The sequence below is a fragment of the Balaenoptera borealis genome (assembly GCF_965194805.1).
Source record: "Balaenoptera borealis genome assembly, chromosome: 11".
In the NCBI taxonomy this organism is placed as follows: Eukaryota; Metazoa; Chordata; class Mammalia; order Artiodactyla; family Balaenopteridae; genus Balaenoptera; species Balaenoptera borealis.
The window spans coordinates 636191-654653 of NC_138868.1; the positions used below are offsets into that span (position 1 = coordinate 636191).

Sequence of the window (18463 nt, forward strand, 5' to 3'; positions counted from 1 at the left end):
CTTCAGAATAGACTGTATGTTAAGCCATAAAAAAAAAGCCTCAGTAAATTTAAAAAGATTGAAATCATATGAAGTGTGTTTGCCAACCACAATGGAATGAAATTAGAAATCAGTAACAGGAGGAAATTTGGGAAATTCACAAATATGTGGAAATCAAACACCCTCCTAAATAACCAGTGGGTCAAAGAAAAAAACACAAGGGAGATTAAAAAAATAAGTGAAAATAAAATCACAACACACCAGGGGCTTCCCTGGCGGTCCAGTGGTTAGGACTCCGCGCTTTCACTGCTAAGGGCCCGGGTTCGATCCCTGGTCAGGGAACTAAGATCCCTGCAAGCTGTGTGGTGCAGCCAAAAAAAAAAAAACCAAACAACCCACAATGACATACCACTTCACACACACTAACTAGGATGGCTAGAATAAAAGTGATGGACAATAGCAAGTGGAGAAATTGGAACCCTTGCTCTTTTATAGTGGTGATGTAAAATGGTGCTGCCTTTTGGGAAAACATCTTGTCAGTTCCTCACAGTGTTAAACACAGAATTGTCATATGACCCAGCAATTCTGCTCCTAGGTGTCCACTCGAGAGAAATGAAAATGTACGTTCACACAGAAACTTGTACACGAATGTTCATAGCAACATTATTCCTAATAGCCAAAAAGTGGTAACAAGCCCCAAATTCATCAAGTGATGAACAGATAACAAAATATGGTATATTCATATAATGTGGTATTATTCAACAGAGAAAAGGGATGAGGTACTGATTCATGCTACCTTGAAAACGCTATACTTGAAAACAATCATTGGGATTTCCCTGGTGGTCCAGTGGTTAAGACTCCGAGCTCCCAATGCAGGGGCCCGGGCTTGATCCCTGGTCAGGGAACTAGATCCCACATGCTGCAACTGAAGATCCTGCATGCCACAACTAAAGATCCCACACACGGCAATGAAGATCCCGAATGCCGCAACTAAGACCCTGCGCGGCCAAATAAATAAATAAATATTAAAAAAAAAAAACAACAATCACGCTATCTTTTGTAAGTGGTGAAAGAAGCCAATCACAAAAGAACATATAAAGATTGTATTTATATGAAATGTTTAGAGGAGGTAAGTCTATGGAGATGGAAAGGAGATTAGGGGCTGAGGAGGGAGGGGTTGGTGAATGACTGCTGTTGGGTGTGGTGTTTCTTTTGGGGGAGATGAAAATTTTCCAGAATTAGATAGTGGTGATGGATGCAGAACTCTGAATATACTCAAAGTCATTGAGTTACGTGATTTAAATGAGTGAATTGTTTGATACGTGAATTGTATCACACTAAAGCTGTTAAAATAAGATATACCTGTTAACATTTGTCAGGGTCAAACGTGGTTTTATCTTCTGTGGCATAGCAGCTTTTAATCTTCTTTGCAGTCTTTTGTTCCAGTCTGCTGTTGTTGAGGCTTTCTGTTCGGAGGCCCATCCTTCCTGTGCACAAGTAAAGAGAAAACAGAGAGAATAGTCCCGATGATGTGCATGACAGCCTCCCGTGCAGGCTGCTCTGTGTGTGCTTTTTGATGGTCGTCTGTGCGGCCCTCATCACAGCACTCTGTGGTGCCTCATGTGAAGAAGGAGAACTGAGGCTCAGCGAGGTTAGGTTGCTGGCCTGGGGACACGGAGGGGCATTCCAGGGCAGGCTTGCTGCCAGAGTTTGCTCTGCTTCCTGCTGTGCTGACCGCCTTCGGTATCATTTTAACAGTGATACCGTCCTTCAAAAATAGGCTTTTGTTTGCTCAGTTTTGGGCTTTGGGCTTACTCAGTGAAATCATTTTATATAGAGACTAAACTTTATTTCGACCAAATTTTACTGTAAATTTCAGACTTCCTGCCGCGCGATTTTGGCGGTTTGGTGTGTTAGTTATAATAAGCTGTGATAGGCCCCTGTGCCCTTTGTCTGGAATCAGGCTGTTCCCAGAACACTAGCCCTGTCAGTTGATGAGCTCAGCTTGCAGGCCAGAAGAAATCGTCAACCAGCATGTTATTCCGGAAGAATGACCAGGGGCGGTCATTCTAGAAATCCAAGGGCTTTTTTCAAAGCTTGTCCCCCTAGAGTGCGTTCTTTGCTATTTACTGGACCAAATTGTAGCTTGTTTTCGGTCAGTGGTTGTGGGACAGTCTAGGTTACTCATTAGCTACCAGAGCGCCGACATCCACTGTGGGAATTGCCTGTTAGAAGCTTGGTATTTTCTGTGGCCGACAGACCTGCCGCGTTTTAGGTAGAGACAGCACAGGGTGGCAGAGACCAGAGCCTCTTCACTGTGGAACAGAGGTCAAGCTACAGGCATGGCGAGACTTGTCACCGTGTCCCAGCTACTCTGGCTGATGCCTTTACCCTGTTAGAATGGGCTTCAGAAGTCAGGGTAGGGCAGTGACCTCTCCCGTTCTCCCAGAGCTGATTCTTCATCTAGAAAGATCGGATTTATTGCTAGATCTGCTGCCAGCAGTGTGGGGTGGCTGGGCTTCTGTCGGGAGGGAAGTGCAGCTTGAGTGAGCACGAACTGGGGGTGGGGAAGACCCCCAGGGCCCCAGCGCTTGCGTTTCTCCCAGGTGTCCTCACCACCTGGAGGAGGATGGCAGTTCGGTAAATTTCGGGCATAAGTCTGATTTGAACGCGTTGATCTGTGTGCGGTGTCAGCCCCCCATGGCCATACTCGACTTTCTTTAAAGCCTCACCTTGGACGGGAGTGTGGCAACGGGAGCGATTCCCAAGGGTGTTCCCAGGGCAGCCGCTCAGGCACAGCCTCGCCCCGTCGGGTGGAAGCAGCCCCACCAGCCAGCAGGGGCCAGCGTTTGTGGGCTTGTGTCCTTGGCCCCCGAGGTCCTGTCTCCCCTGTGTGGTGAGGGCACTCAGCATAGTCCGGTCGGTGGGCCAGGTGTCTAGCCCACACCCGAGCCCGCGCCAGGCTGAGGTCTGAGGAAAGCTGAGTTTCTTCCTTGTATCAGCTGCTTTTTTCCCAGATGTTCAAAAGATTTTTTTTTTTTTTTAATTATTTTATTTATTTATTTATGGCTGTGTTGGGTCTTCGTTTCTGTGCGAGGGCTTTCTCTAGTTGCGGCAAGCGGGGGCCACTCCTCATCGCGGTGCGCGGGCCTCTCACTATCGTGGCCTCTCTTGTTGCGGAGCACAGGCTCCAGACGCGCAGGCTCAGCAGTTGTGGCTCACGGGGCTAGTTGCTCCGCGGCATGTGGGATCTTCCCAGACCAGGGCTCGAACCCGTGTCCCCTGCATTAGCAGGCAGATTCTCAACCACTGCGCCACCAGGGAAGCCCTCAAAGGATTTTTTTTTTCTTCTTGTTTTTTTTTTTGTTTTTTTTTTTTTTTGGCCGTGCCGTGTGGCTTGTGGGATCTTAGATCCCCGTCCAGGGATTGAACCTGGACCTTGGCAGTGAGAGTGCAGAGTCCTAACCACTGGACTGCCAGGAAATTCCCAGGATTTTTTTTTTTTTTCCTTTAAAGTCCAATAGTTTTATTAAAATATGTTTTGGTGTGTGTTATTTGGGGTCGGTATTCCCAGGTATGTGGTGTGGTTTTTTATGTGGTTTTAAATCTTTTATTTACTTTGTTTAGTTTCAGGAAAGCTTTTTCAAATGACGCGCTTTAGGCCGTTGCACTGCTCAGCTGGCTGTCTTCCTCAGGGACTCCTACTGTCCACATGCTGCATCTTTGTCCATTTTCAGTATTTGCTACTTTCTCCTGTATCCTTTATCTCTTTATTCATTTCTTTTTGCTTTAAATAGTTTTGTTTCTTTTCATTCTTTTCATCTTCTGTTTCTCTCCAGACCTCTGTTGTGTTTATTTCTTCTTCTGTTCCTTCTGTTTCTTAATTTATTTATTTTTAAAATTTATTTATTTTTGGCTGCATTGGGTCTTTGTTGCTGCGCGCAGGCTTTTTCTCTAGTTGCGGCAAGCGGGGGCTACTCTTGTGTGCGGGCTTCTCATTGCGGTGGCTTCTCTTGTTGCGGAGCACAGGCTCTAGGCACGTGGGCTTCAGTAGTTGTGGCTCACGGGCTCAGTAGTTGTGGCTCGCGGGCTCTAGAGCACAGGCTCAGTAGTTGTGGCGCATGGGCTTAGTTGCTCCGCGGCATGTGGGATCTTCTCGGACCAGGGCTCGAACCCGTGTCCCCTGCATTGGCAGGCAGATGCTTAACCACTGAGCCACCAGGGAAGCCCTCCTGTTTCTTATTCCTCTTTTTTTTTTTTGGATGCACCACGCAACCTGTGGGATCTTAGTTCTCCGACCAGGGATTGAACCTGGGCCCTTAGTAGTGAGAGCGCAGGGTCCTAACCACTGGACCACCAGGGAAGTCCCTCTTATTCTGCATTTTTGAAATGATTTTTTAAATTTCTAATTTACCTGATTTCTCTTACCTAACATCTGAGTTTTTCTATGGAGTTTTAAGTGTCTTCCCTGTTTTTCTTACTGTTCTCCAGCTTGTTTGGAGATGGAGGCCCCAGTGTTGCTCTGGTCTGTGTGCTGTCTGTCTGCTGGGTGTTGCTTTGCTCTTCCGCCTCTTGCTTGCCGTCTCTGTGCGGAGTGTAACTTGCTTGTTTCACGTGGAGTTCGTCCTCTGGGCTGTGGCAGGGGTGGGGGGCAAGGTCCAAGGTGGCTTTCCTGCCGCACAGACTCCCTCCTCCACCGTCTTCACCAGGCGGTGCTTCCGGGCTCTCCTGGGCCCTGTCCACCGGCCTCTGTGGCCCTCCCTGTCCCTTGTCACTGTGCCAGCCCCCGGTGCTCACGCTTCGCCCCGTGTAGTCCCCCGGATCTGTCTGGGGCTCTCCCTTCTACCTCCCCTTGCCCAGATGTATTGCTGTGAGGTCTTGTGGCTTTTAGTGGTTTCCCTTTTGAGGGAGCTGTGCTCAGAGATGCGGAGTCATTTCCCCTTGGTTGCAGAGTGAATCAGAGTCTGCTTTTGTCCTCGGACCCCTGTGCCTCTCCTCTGGGGGAGCCTGACCTCCCCTGATTGAAACAGATGTGTGTGTGTTTGCTGTAAATGGGCTGATTTTAAAAAAGCTTTGGTTGGAAAGCCCTAGCTTCTTGCCCAGCCCTGGTCTTGTTGCACAGAGGGAGTGCAGCTTATGCATTGGCTTCTGTTTCTCCTGCTGGTTACCCCTAAACTCCAAACTACATGCTTTTGGTTTTATTTTGTGATTTACCAGTCTCGGGTAATAGCTATAGATCCCTGTAGTTTGTTTAGCATGATGCCCCCTATCCACCGCCTCCTAATCTTTTTATGATTTCTGCTCTGGATGGGACCCGTCTTGACGCTGCACAACACAAGTTCCTGCCACGCAGGGGTCTCTGTTTCCCTTGGGCTTGGGCGGGTAGAGCAGAGTGCGAGTACCGGAGAGCAGCACAGACACACAGGTTCCTGCACCCTTGTAAGAAGCACACGCGCACACAAATGTGCACACGCGGGCACGCACACTTGCACACACACGTGGGCCCTCCTGTGCGCCGTGCTCCGTCCACACTCAAGCCAGGCTGTGGGCAGGAGGCGCCCATGACCTTGTTTTCGTGGCCCTTTCAGTCAGGTCAGAAAAGCCTACTTCAGCAAAGGTGTTACTTTTTCAGGAAAACTTAAGAAAAAATTTGCCCTTAACCCGCCGCCCCAGGGCATCAGGCCCGCTGCTGTACACGGTGCCCCCTTGGGTTCTCGGGGCGCCTCTTCCAGATGAGGAAGTGGGCACAGCTGGGAGCTGTCTCCCCGCAGGGCACTCAGGGCTGAGAAGGAGGGTCAGGGTCCCCTCCTGGCTGCCCCCCTGGTTCCCCAGAGCCGCCTGCCGGGCTTGTTTTGTTAAAGATCTGCAGCCCCCCCCTCCCCCCCACTTGGAATGGCAGCTCCCGAGGGCAGGATGTGTTGTTTTAACCTAAGTCCTGGCACCTTGAACAGCACCTGGGGGGTAGCCTGCCTCTGTGCCCTGTCTGGGCCAGGGGCTTTCTAGGGTAGGAGTGGCTCAAAGGAGGGTTCCGTTACACTTGGGCAGATGTTAAACCCTGTTTATTAGCGAGTTAGTCGTGAAAGATAATGTGTTGTGGGAGTGCCCTGGGGAGTGGGAGGTTGCCTCACTGCGAGGTGAGATAAGCTCCAAGAGCGGCAGTGATGGAGGCTGGGCGGGTGGGCGGCGAGTCTGCAGGACGGCCTGGCGAGCCCAGCGTGTGGGCACCTGTGAGGCCCCAGCCTGGCAGTGCTCCAGTGCGGGCGGTTGCTGTGGCAGCCTTTCCTTCCCCTGGGAATAGAGTCACCGAGCCAGGGGCTAGCCTGGGGAGGGCCTTTAATAGTGAACTTCATTCCTGCTTTCCAGAAGCGATGGAAATTTACACAAGTGTGAACTTACAACTCACCTGCCCTGTGTGATGAACAGCTTCTTACATTTTTACAGTACTTGTTGAGATGTGTGGCCCTGGAAAAATGGTCTCTGCTCTCTAGGCCTGTTGCCACACCTAGTCAAGGTGGGCTGAAACGGAACACACGTGCCGACACTTGTTGAAGGAAGGCCGAGTTAGCACTGGATGCAGGGCGTAGGGGAAGTGTGACTGTCATGTATTTGTTTAATGTACCTTCCATCCTTTTTTAATGTATTGGATGATTCCCAAACTTCATTGAATATTATAAAAGTGAACCTATCAGATTTTGTAGATTGGTGAATTTCATAAAGAAAAAATTCGAAGCCTACAGTAGTTAAACCTTTATACTTTTAAAAATTATCTGTGGCAGTAAAAGTCAATTTTAGGAGTAAACTAGTAGCTGATGACGATAGCTAGCACTGCTTTGAGAGTCTCCAGGTCCAGGACTGTGGCGAAAAGGCAGAGCTAAACGTGTGCTGTGGGGTGGCAACTCCCCTCTCCCCTGGGGGCTTCGTGGACTTGCCGGTCCTGGCGGGGAGGGGCCGCACCAGACTGGGTCAGAGCCCGGCTTCTGCCTCACCCACCTCCTGCCTGGCTTCAGGTGGAGGCCGGTTGCTTCTTTCCTTGGGCTCCTAAGAGCCGTGATTCTGCATTTAATTCTGATGTGTCCATTTTGTCAGGGAGTGGGTGTTTGTTTAGAAATCAGTTAAAGCAAGATGCATTTGTGTTCTCTTTTTTTAGGCAAAAGTAAAGAAGCAGAAATAAAGAGAATAAACAAAGAGCTGGCAAACATTAGATCAAAGTTTAAAGGTAAGTGTTGAATCTTTGTCATGAAATGTTCTTTTGTCAAGTTTATAAAGTAGGGACTTCATCTCATCTTTATTTCTTTTTCGCTTCAAACCAAAGTGAAGGTGGCAGCACCGTTACTGCCCTGGCTTTGTTGGCGTTTCAAGTCAAGCCAGTGGTTAGTCTGGAGTCGTTCGATGGTTTGTGTAGAATTGATCAGACAGCGGGTCCCCTCCTGGGACCTGCCTTTTCCTGGAGCTGGAAGGACGCTTGTGTAGAGCGGCTGTCTCCCCCCGGCCCCGGACTCGGCTCCACAGGGTGCCGGAGCGTGTAAGCCAGTGGACCCGATGCGGGGTGTGCGTCTCGGGGGGGGAACTGCTCTGCGTAGGAGTCCTGCACGGTCACCTAAGCTCTTCCAACGTGGATGTGTCTTCCTCTGCGGCAGTGGGTAACGCACCATGTTGTCGAATCCGCTCAGGGAGACAGCCGCTCTGCGAGCCAGGATTTGGGGCGGGCGCCTCCCCTGAGCACCCTCACTTTGAGGAATTGTCAAGTGTAGATTTTCAGTCTTGGGACATGTTTATGAAAGACCGGTTAATCCCTTAAGCCTTAATTTTTCAGTTGAGTTTTACAGATTTGAGACCTCGTTCAAGTCTCTGAGCAGACGTTAGCCACGGGAGTGGCTGAAATTGCCCAGAAAGAATGAGTAGAGGAGGGGGCCAGGACCGAGCCCCAGGGAACGGGGGGCAGCAGAAGACAGGGTTTCTTGGGGTGGGAGCTTTTTCAGGGTTTGAGAATGGACGTCCTGTGTGATCAGATGATGCGAACACTCGTGGAATTTGAGTTGTTACTAACATATATCCCCTGCTGAGCCCTCGGAAGGTATTATGCTTTACTGTTAACCAGGCCCAAGGATCCGCTAAGAAGGTCTGTGAAACTCTGAAATTGTATGTGGGATGGTTTGGTTTTGTGTGTGTGTGTGTGTGTGTGTATGTGGGGGGTGGTCTATAACTTTCATTGCTTAAAAAATTTTTTTAAATTTGGACTTAATTTTTTGTAGAGCAGTTTTAGGTTCCCAGCAAAATTGAGAGGAAGGTACAGAGATTTCTTGTACCCACCCCGTCCCCACACATGCACAGCCTCCCCATTATCTGCTTCCCTACCAGAGCGGTTCATTGGTCACAGTGATGAACCTACATGGGCACGTCATCGTCACCCCAAATCGATACTTCACGTTAGGGTCCCTTCGTGTTGTACGTTCTGTGGGTGTGCACGGATGTACGCCGACAGTGCCCAGCATTATAGTCTCACACAGAGCACTTTCACTGCCCTAGGATCCTCTTGGCTCTCCTTATTCACCTCTCCCTCCCTCGACCCCTGGCAACCACTAACCTCTTTACTGTCTTGGTAGTTTTGCCTTTTCCAGAATGTCATAGAGTTAGAAGCATATGGTGTATGGCCTTTTCCCGTTGCCTTCTTTAACTTAGTTATATACATTTAAGGTTCCTTCATGTCTTTTAGTGGCCGGACAGCTCATTTCTTTTTAGCTGGATAATATTCCACTGTCCAGTGTACCACAGTTTCTTTATCCATCCACCTATTGAAGGACGTCTTGGTTGTTTTCAAGTTTTGGCAATTATGAATAAAATTGCTAAAAACATCAGTGTGCAGGTTTTAGTGTGGACGTAAGTTTTCAGCTCCTTTGGGTAAATACCAAGGAGCATGATTGCTGATCACATGGTGAGGGTATGTGTAATTTTGTAAGAAAAAGCCCAGCTGTCCCCCACAGTGGCTGCACCATTCGCGTCCCCACCAGCGCTGGACGAGAGTTCCTGTTGCTCCACGTCCTCGCTGCATTTGGTGTCGTCAGTGTCTGGATTTGAGCTGCTGCGATAGTGTGTAGAGGTGTCTCTACACACTATTTTATAATATGCATTTTATAATATTTTATAATATGCATTTTATCATATGCATTTTATAATATTTTATCATATGCATTCCCCTGATGACCTGTGACGTGGAGCATCCTCTCACGTGTTCATCTGCCGTCTGTGTATCTTCTCTGGTGAGGGGTCTGGAACGTCCACTGCTTCCTGAAAGGGGGCGTATAATGTGGTGGTGAGAGCTGGGCTGCCCTGACTACCCCCAGCTCGCACCTGCTCTGATAGCCAGTTACTAGCTGGGTTACCCTGTTGAGTGACTTAACCCCTCTGCGCCTCTTTTCCCAGCCGGTAAATGGTGTGCTGATGGCCTCAGGCTGGGTTCTCTGTGAAGCAGGCCCTGCGATGGGGTTGGAGGACGGAAGATTGACTAGAGAGTGACACCGCGGATTAGAAACAGAGGAAGCAGGTTGGCTGGAGGCAGGGGACGCCGCAGATAGAGGTGTTGGTCTGTCAGCGTTGTCACTAGCCCTCGAGGGAGCTTCAGAGTGCAGACTGCCTGGTAGAGGGTCTGGCACGGGCTGGGGACGTTGCTTGGCCGTGGCTCGTAAGCCGAGGAAGGCAGATCCTGACCCCGACAGAGCTGACCCACTCCTGGCACCTCCAGGCCTCCGCTGAAGGGGCGGGTGGTGTCCGCTGCTGCAACTGTGTGCGTGTGTGTGGAAACACGGGCGCATTCCTGGGGAGGAACACAGCGCCTAAGAGATGTTCACCATGTGGTTAGAAGAGGGTGAATCTTCAAACTGTCTTTAAATGTTTGGGGACAAACAAGACTTCTGTAGTTTCTTCTGCCCCCGAGCCTGTCTCAGCTGAGCCCTTCTGGGTAGGGAAGGAGGCTCGCTCTTCTCTGTTAACCAGTTGGCATTTATGGAGCGTGTGTGCCCCGAGTGGCAGCAGACAAGGGAAAACCTACTCCTTGTTCTCAGAAGTATGCGCTCTGGGGGCTGCACGTGCACTTCTCCGTCCGTGCTGTCCACCGGAAACGCAGGCACACGCTGAATTCTCAGTTTGCTGGTAGCCACATTAAAAAAGAGTAAGAAGCAGCAGATGAAGCTAAATTTAATATATTTTATTTAATCTAGTGTACCTAAAATATTATCATTGCAGCATGTAATGCGTAGAAAAGGTTATTGAGATATTTTACATGTTTTTCATGCCCGGTCTTTGGAACGTCCCGCATGGAACACATGCAGTTCAGACCAGTGCAGGCCAAGTACTCAGTAGCCCCATGCGGCTGAAGCTGCCACGTCGGCTAGCGCACACCTCAAGCAACTCTTCCACTGGAAGCGGCTTAAAAAGAGACACGGTATTAAAAAAATCTTGAAAGCATCGTAGGGCAAGAAGAGAAGAGAAGTCGTGGCCCACGGAAGCAAGCAGAGCACTCGTCTCTCTGTGCCGGGAGGGAGTTTGCTAACCCCAGGGGAGCAGCCCTGAAACAGAGCCTGGTTTGGGTGACCTTCAGTGTCTAGAGGGGCGGTTGTCCATCAGGGTGATTTTGCCCCCAGGGGACAAAGGCCATCGGGACTGGGGATGGGCGTGCTGCTGCCATCTAGTGGCTGGAGGCCAGGGAGGCCTCCGGACACCCCACTGCACACGGGACAGCCCCCCAGAACCAGCTGGCCTGAGGAGGCCCAGCGCTGAGGTTGAGTAGCTGGGGTCTAGGAGGGGAGTCATCCCAGAGCCCACAGTGTGAGGCCTTCTTCCATTTTAAACTGAGGCCCTAAAGGCGGTGCCCTTAGGGCAGAAGAGACCCGGGAGCGAGCCCGTCCTGCCCCAGACCTGCAGCGGGACTTCGCACGCAGTGCTCTGGAGGAAGAGGTTACCATCACAGGCTGAGTGATTCCTACAGGTAGCTTCTCAAGGATGTTGTCCAGCACCCAGTCACGGACAGTCAGGCACGCAAAGAGTCAAGGCTGCACAGCAGGAACCGCAGAGACGGCAGGAACAGCATCACAGGGGCCTCCGAGGCCGGGTTCCGGTTACAGGGAAGAACTAGGTTTACTGTGGTTAAAGAAATAAAGGACGAACTGGAAAAGTTCAGTGGGAAGCTTGGGAAGTATGAAAAGTGACATAGCACATTTTGAAATAAGACCAAATGGAAATTCTAGAACTGAAAGATGCAGAACTAAAATGAAGAACTCGGGTGGCTATAACCACAGGCGTGTTCTGAAAGATGGGTCAGGAAACAGCCCGTCCTGAATGCAAAGCAGCAGAGCGGGTGAGAGACACAGGCGTGTGGTCCAGAGGCCTGCAGGGTTAAGTGACCTCCTGGGAGGAAAGGGGGGCTGGTGTGACAGAACTTTCCAGAATTCATGAACTGCACTAAACCTCAGATTCAATAAACACAGTTACAATAAATAAATAAGATGAAATCTACACCTAGACACGCTATTGTGAAAATGCAGAAACCCAAGACGGGAAATCTTTGAAGTTGCCAGAGGGGGAAGAGATGGGCCGTCTTCACAGGGGCCTCGTGGAAGCCGACTTGTCACAGGGACGAGGGGCAGCGGAGCGGAGGATGGTCCCAAAGTGCTGGACAGTAGCAGCTGGCTAACAATGTCCTTTAAGAATGAGGCTAAAAAAGACCTTTGCCAGACAGAAAAGGAGAGTTTCCCATCAGAAGGCCTGTGCTGAAGGAGAGTCTAAAGGATGTGCTTCGGACCAGAGACAAATGGTCCCGGACGCAGACAGAGGAAAGGTGAAGTGGGCGTGCAGGTGAGTGCACAGGCTGCAGGTGGCCGTGGCATCTGGTGGAGTCCTTGACGGCAGACACACAAAGGTGGTGACGCTGGGGCAGGGCCCGGGGCCTCAGGGCAGCGCCCGTGTGAAAGCCTTGCCCTTGACAGAGCCGGGCCATGCCCTCACGTGCGCTGTCGACCGCTGAGGGAGGACGTGGCGTCACCTTCTAGCCTAAGCTCGTCTCCCCGGGCAGGCCCAGAGCCCCTTGTGGGTGGGGCGCCCACCCTGCCCGGCTCTGCACACCGCCAGCCCGGCCGGCCTGCTTGTGGAAGCCGCCGAGTGGGAGGTCATTAGGGCTGTAGTGGGCCTGCCCTCAACCTTGGAACCTCTAGAGAACAGCTGTTGTGTTGTCCTGCCCAGAGGTGGGAGAATGTCTTCTGGCTGGTGGCCTTCGGAGGTTTACCAGGTAACAGACGCTCACTTGCTCATTCACTGCTGGGCGCTCACTCAGTCACAGGTGCCAGGGGTAGAAAGATGAATAAAAAGCGTTTCCGTAAAGAATGTATGTTTTTACAGGTATAGAAAGACTTGGAAAAGCCACCCCATTTTATCGAGGGAACGCGAACGTATACGTATGGGGGGGCGCTGTTCCCTTCCCCGCCTGGCGGCCGTCACCTGGCTTCACCGCTTGCCGTCATTTTGCCCATGTTCTTTTTTTTTTTTTAAATAAATTTATTTATTTTATTTATTTATTTTTGGCTGTGTTGGGTCTTTGTTGCTGTGCACAGGCTTTCTCTAGTTGTGGCGAGTGGGGGCCACTCTTTGCCGCAGTGCGCGGGCTTCTCGTTGCGGTGGCTTCTCTTGTTGCAGAGCACGGGCTCTAGGTGTGTGGGCTTCAGTAGTTGTGGCGCGTGGGCTCAGTAGTTGTGGTTCGCGGGCTCTAGAGCGCAGGCTTGGTAGTTGTGGCGCGCGGGCCCAGCTGCTTTGCGGCATGTGGGATCCTCCTGGACCAGGGCTCGAACCCATGTCTCCTGCATTGGCAGGCGGATTCTTAACCACTGCGCCACCAGGGAAGCCCCTTGCCCGTGTTCTTTCATCTTTTGCTCTTCTTTTTCTCCTGGGATATTTTGACAGAGTAATTTTTTAAAAATTGGTTTTCTGATGTACAATTTGCTCACAATAAAGTTCACTTGTTTTAAGCGTGCGCTTTGAATTTTGGCAAAAATGCATGTGTTCGTGCACCCACCCCCACAGACAAAACAGAGAACATTCCCACCCCCATAATGTTCCCTCGTGTCCCTTTGCACCTAACCCCCTCCCTAGCCCCCAGCAGCCCCTGATCTGCTTTCTGTCACCGCACTTCTGCTCTTCCTAGAAATTTCTCATGAAAGGAATCGGGCAGCGGGAGGCCTCTGGTGTCTGCTTGCTGTGACTTGCGTTTGCGTTTGGGGTTTGCCCACGTCGTGGTGGGTTGCCCCACGGTGTGCTGGCTCGCCAGGGTGGGCGTCTGGGTTTGTTCCTGTGCTGACGGCTAGGCGTGGAGCTGCCGTGGGTCCTGGTGTGCGGGACTTGTGTGTACGCCTCGTGTCATTCCCATTGGGAAGGGACCTGGGGATGGAGTGGCCGGGCCACGTGGAAGGTGGATGTTTAACCTTTTAAGAACCTGCCACATGTTTTCCAGAGTGGCTGCATCATTCTGTGCCCCCGCCAGCCGTGTGTGAGTTCCCAGTCCCTCCACATTCTTACCAGCATGTGGTATGGTTAATCTTTTAAATCTTGGTGTTTCTAGTGGGTGTGCAGTGACACCTTACTGTGGTTTTAATTTGCATTTCCCTTTTTTAACGACTGAATTCAGTTAAGCGCTATGGAGAATGAAGAAGACACCCAGGTCTGTGGGGATGCCGGGGAGGGAAGGGTTAATACCCTGGTGCCAGCAGTTCTGAAGCATCTCACAGCCCACGGGGTGCTTCAACTGAGCTCCAGAAAACGACAGGGGCGCCCTCCTTGTCCATCCTCGGCATCTTAGTCTTTTTACTTCTTTGAACATGAGAAGATACTCATTGAGGGTTAGGGTCAGGGTTGAACGCCAGTCTCAGTGAGAGAAAGGGTGAAAAAGGATCACAGTTAAAAGTCCTCCAGAAGGATTTGGTCACCAGGGCTCAGATGCGTTTCCCTAGAGACACTGGCTCTTATCCCGTGTCACGGCAGCACCGGGGCCGAGACCCTTGACTGTTCTTGCCTGCGCTGTGGCCCTCACCTTCCTGTGCGCTTGGCCTTCAAGTGCGTGCATCTGTAAGTCTCCCAGCGTTGGGCAGGGCTGTGGGAGGGACCCTGGGTCCAGGTCCTGAAGCAGCAGAGAAAGAGCCCCTTGGGCCTCCAGGCCGCATCCAGCACACAGTCTGGCCAGCCGTTCCCTGGGCTCTGAGTGGCAGGGACCACTCTCCAGGGGGTGAGAGGAGGGGGCGGCACTTTTGGCTTGCTTGTCAAAGGAGGCTTCCAGAGGTGATGGAACTCAGGCTGGTTCTTGAGGGGTGGCCGGGTGGGTAGGAGATGGGGGGCTGCTGCTTGCCGTGGGCTGCGTGTCCTGCGTCTGCAGATGCTGTCCCACGGAGACGGGGACGGGTCCCAGCCAGGAAGTGACAGAGCTGGGCTCCTCGAGTGCAGCAGACAGATGAGCGAGTGGGGGTGGGGGTGGGAGCCAGACCTGGTCTGACGTTATGTTGTTTGGTCATTAAACCATATGCCAGTTTGCTGCTGGGAAGGAGGGAGGGTTTCTCAGAGCTCCCCAGTGTAAGGTGTCCAGCTGGCTGGCTGACTCGTGATCCACTGTCACCCCGGGAAATCTTGGTGGGGGGTCTTTCTTCTAGGCAGCGCTTTGAGGTCGGCCAGCGCTTGTCCCTGGAGCACGAGCGACCTGACCCCTTACCATGAGGAGCTTTGCTGTCCTTGTCGTCCTGGTTCCCGTGTCCGGCCCTTGATGGCGTGGCAGTGGCGTCACTGTGATGCCTAGCTCGGAAGACGGCCAGACTCTCTGGCTGTCATCTTTGTAGTCTGCTAAGGAACGTCTTACACTTCTCGGGGGAAATAAGAACCTCTGGTATTTAAAATGGCAGTGTTTAGTGGTCCTTTTTAAAATGGCATCTTATATTCTGCCAGCGACATGTCATGAAGCCGCCTTGCTGTGGTCTCCTGTGAGAGGCGTAGTCGTGCTGTGATTAGGGTGAAGACACAGAAGCCCTTCTGGTCCTTTTGTGTGCGACTTTTAGGGTGGGTGATTTGTTCTAAAACTGGGTGTAATGAAAGATTATTTAGAATGTGTTCACCTGCCTGCCTAAATTAGTAAACGTGTTTAAAAGGTTAAGCTGCTGGTTAAGACAGGGTGGCCCTGGCAAGGTTGTGGCGGGTGGGAGTGAGGCCCCGGGGCCGTCCTGGGAAGGCCGCGCTCCGGCTGCCAGGCAGGGGTTCTGGCTTCTGTTTTGTCAGGGAAGCCAGACATTAGGATTCCGACGTGCAGCACCTGGCTTAGCAACACCGTGCACGCACGACGCTGGCCTCCTGGAGGCCGGCCCCGCATGTCCCGCTGTCTTGTTTCTGCCCTGCCCCCGCCTCCTTTCCACAGGCGACAAGGCCCTGGACGGCTACAGCAAGAAGAAGTATGTGTGCAAGCTGCTCTTCATCTTCCTCCTGGGCCACGACATTGACTTTGGGCACATGGAGGCCGTGAACCTGCTCAGCTCCAACAGATACACCGAGAAGCAGATCGTGAGTGCGCGGGGGCGGGGGGGTTTCTTCTCATTAGGTGGCCGTTCAGTGTCTTGCTCTTTCTCCGCACCTTCCGTCTAGTCTGGGGATTTCCCGTGGGTTTAGGCGGGAGCTGCACCAAACCCCCATTTGACGCGAGGGGTGCCGTTTCCCATGGGTCCGCCTTAGAGGGCAGAGAAGAGCGTTTCCTTCCCCTCAGCGCCTTGCTGATGCGTGTCCCAGATGAGTTCACCCAGTGGCCCCTCCGGCCACTGCCTGTTTCTGAACCAGGCCCCACACCCACATGGTTTGAGAGCCAAGGGCAGGTAGGGGTCCTCGCCTTGCTCCCAGCTGGCCGGGTGCCTGGGCCCTGCCCACCCCAGGCTTTGTAATTGTAGCCCTGCATTCTCTTGGAGTAACGTTATTTGTATGTTTTCTTGAGTGTTACAAAGTAACATTTTCCTCTTGTCCAAAAATTTAACTTACAGAAAGTGAAAAAATACCCTAAATGCCCCAGGAGTTCTGTTAAGTATTGGTATTTACTCAACAGGAATTTATCGAGTGTCTGCCGGACCCAGCAGTGTGCTGGGGGTCCCTGGGGACATATGCCCATAAGCAGGTGTGGACCCTGCTCTGTCCCAGGGGGGAGACGGCATCAGACAGCCCCGTACACAGAGAATAGAGCTGTGGGCAGTGCCCAGTGAAAGAGGCGTGTAGAACCCTCCGGACCCTGAGAGGCGGGTGGCTAATAGGGAGTGCTTCCGGGGGGCCGTCCTGAGCTGAGACTGAGGCCAAGGGGTGCACCGGGGGCCAGGGCAGACAGAGCAGCAGCACCCAGTCAAGGCGCGTACGCGGAAGGGTGGAGCGGCTGGAACCCAGAGAAGGAGGCGAGCCCCTCCTGAGACCGACAGGGGCTGAGAGGTCAGCGTGCCCCTGCGTGGGGAGGGCGTGGACAGTGGGGGTGACAAGGGGCTGGAATTTGGCCTGGTGGTAAGCGGAAGCTGGGGCCCAGAGACGGAGTGGAGAGAGGGGAGAACGGCAGTCAGCCGGGTTGCTGGAAATCACCATAGTGTCCCTGTTCCAGCTGAGGCAGGCCTTTCCGTCCTGGTCAGGCCGTGGTGAGCACAGGTCCCCGTGGATGAGTGAGTGGGATGGGGAGCACCAAGGTGTCTGATGCCGGTGGGGACAGTGCCTCTTAGGTTCGTCCCACAGAATCGTTCGCGGCGGAATCCGGGGGCAGAGCTGGCACGTTCAGCGGAAGGCAGCTGGGTCCTCCGTGGCCTGCCGGCGGCAGCGCCCCAAGCAGACTGAGACGGTGCTGGGGCTCGCTGAGGGCCGAGCACGTCTGCCTGGAGTGTGGGGCGCGCGGGCCGTCGCGAGCGCTGTGCTCTCTCGCCCCTCTGGAACCCAGGGCTACCTGTTCATCTCGGTGCTGGTGAACTCCAACTCGGAGCTGATCCGCCTGATCAACAACGCCGTCAAGAACGACCTGGGCAGCCGCAACCCCACCTTCACGGGCCTGGCCCTGCACTGCATCGCCAACGTGGGCAGCCGGGAGATGGCCGAGGCGTTCGCGGGGGAGATCCCTAAAATCCTCGTAGCCGGGTATGTGTCCGGTGCCCTGTTGAGAGTGTGGCCACCTCTCATGTTAAGTAGATCAACTGCGTGACTGCTGAAGGATTTACGGAGTGCGCTAACCTCCCCGTCTCACGTCTTACGTGGTGGGGAGATGGGGAGGCCAGGTGGACCTTCCGTCCAGGCAGAGGGAGCGCGGCCGTCCTGCGGGCACGGGGCCCCTTCTCGCCCTTTCCCAGAAGCGTTCGCGCACCCCAATCCTGAGACTTCCCAGCACCCCGCACCCCCATCCTCTCCAGTCTGGAGGGAGGCCGAGTCGGGCTGAGCAGGCAGGTCTGGAAGAGTTTCCAACAGTGCTGTGCCGGGCTGGGCTCTGCCGTGCCCCCCGTCCTGTTCCAGGACGCTCTGCGCCTTGGGAGGGTGAGCCAGAGCCCACACCCGGGCGGCACGCCTGGCTGGATAGGGGTCCCAGCCCAGGGGACGCGTCAGGACTCAGGGGACTGGCTTCTCTGGGACGACCCGCGAGCACATGGAGCGGGGCTCGGCACCTCCCAGTGCCTCTGGCCACGGGGACGCGGGAACGACCCGCGGGCAGCGCCGTGGAGAGGCCGGGGGGTGTCGGGAAGCACGCCCACACCTCGCCAGAGCACGTGGTGTAGACGCGGGGTTCTCAGTGAGTGCTGTTGCCCCAGCACGTTTGGTTGTCACCACAACGGGTGTCTTCCTGGCATCTCACGGGTGGAGGCCAGGCATGCAGCTACACCCCCTACGGTGCACAGAGAATGGTCAGCCCGAGGTGGCAGCTGTGCCAGGCTGAGCACCTTGGCCGTGAGCAAGAAGCAGTGCGGTGGCAGGGTGGCCACAGGCCCAAGGAGCGTCGGCTGTGTGGCTGCAGGCCTGGAGGAGCCAGGCTGGAAGAGAGGCCGCGGGACTGCCTGACGGAAAAAGCGTTCCCGGACGTGAGAGCTCAGAGGTGGTGGACCCCCAGTAGCACGAGCACAGGAGAGGCGTGGCAGAGCTGAGCAAGCACGTGGAGAACCAAGGCGACACCGTTACATGCCTGTGAACCGCAAGACGCAGAGAACACAGCGGGTGCCCCGAGAATCAAGTCACCGAGGTGGGAGAAAGACGCGGTGTGATCAGAGTGGGCCTGAGGGGCAGGCGGGGCTGGAGGTTGGAGGCGGTCAGGAGGCGGCTGTGTCCGGACCCCCTCCTTCAGCCCTGCGCCCACCCGAGCCCCGCCCCCGCCCCCGCCCGGGGCACAGTTAATCTGGCTGCGTGTTGCCGGTCTCTGCTTTCAGAAGCAAGCTCCCTGGGCTCGGTAAATACATACCTGTTGGATGAGTGAAATGTAAAA

General features: G+C 53.4%; 1 protein-coding gene across 5 annotated transcripts in view; it reads left to right on the forward strand.

Annotated features, from left to right (window-relative positions):
• The window catches only part of AP2A2 (adaptor related protein complex 2 subunit alpha 2), a 63222-nt gene that overhangs the window by 18826 nt on the left and 25933 nt on the right, over positions 1-18463 (forward strand). For 3 of the 5 annotated variants that reach the window (XM_082341981.1, XM_082341984.1, XM_082341982.1), the window contains exons 2-4: positions 7127-7195; positions 15410-15552; positions 16943-17136. In XM_082341981.1, the coding sequence (XP_082198107.1) occupies positions 7127-7195; positions 15410-15552; positions 16943-17136 (406 nt within the window). Of the gene's footprint in view, positions 1-2364; positions 2399-7126; positions 7196-15409; positions 15553-16942; positions 17137-18463 lie in introns of those variants that run through there. The other 2 variants (XM_082341983.1, XM_082341985.1) reach the window with 2 other exon arrangements.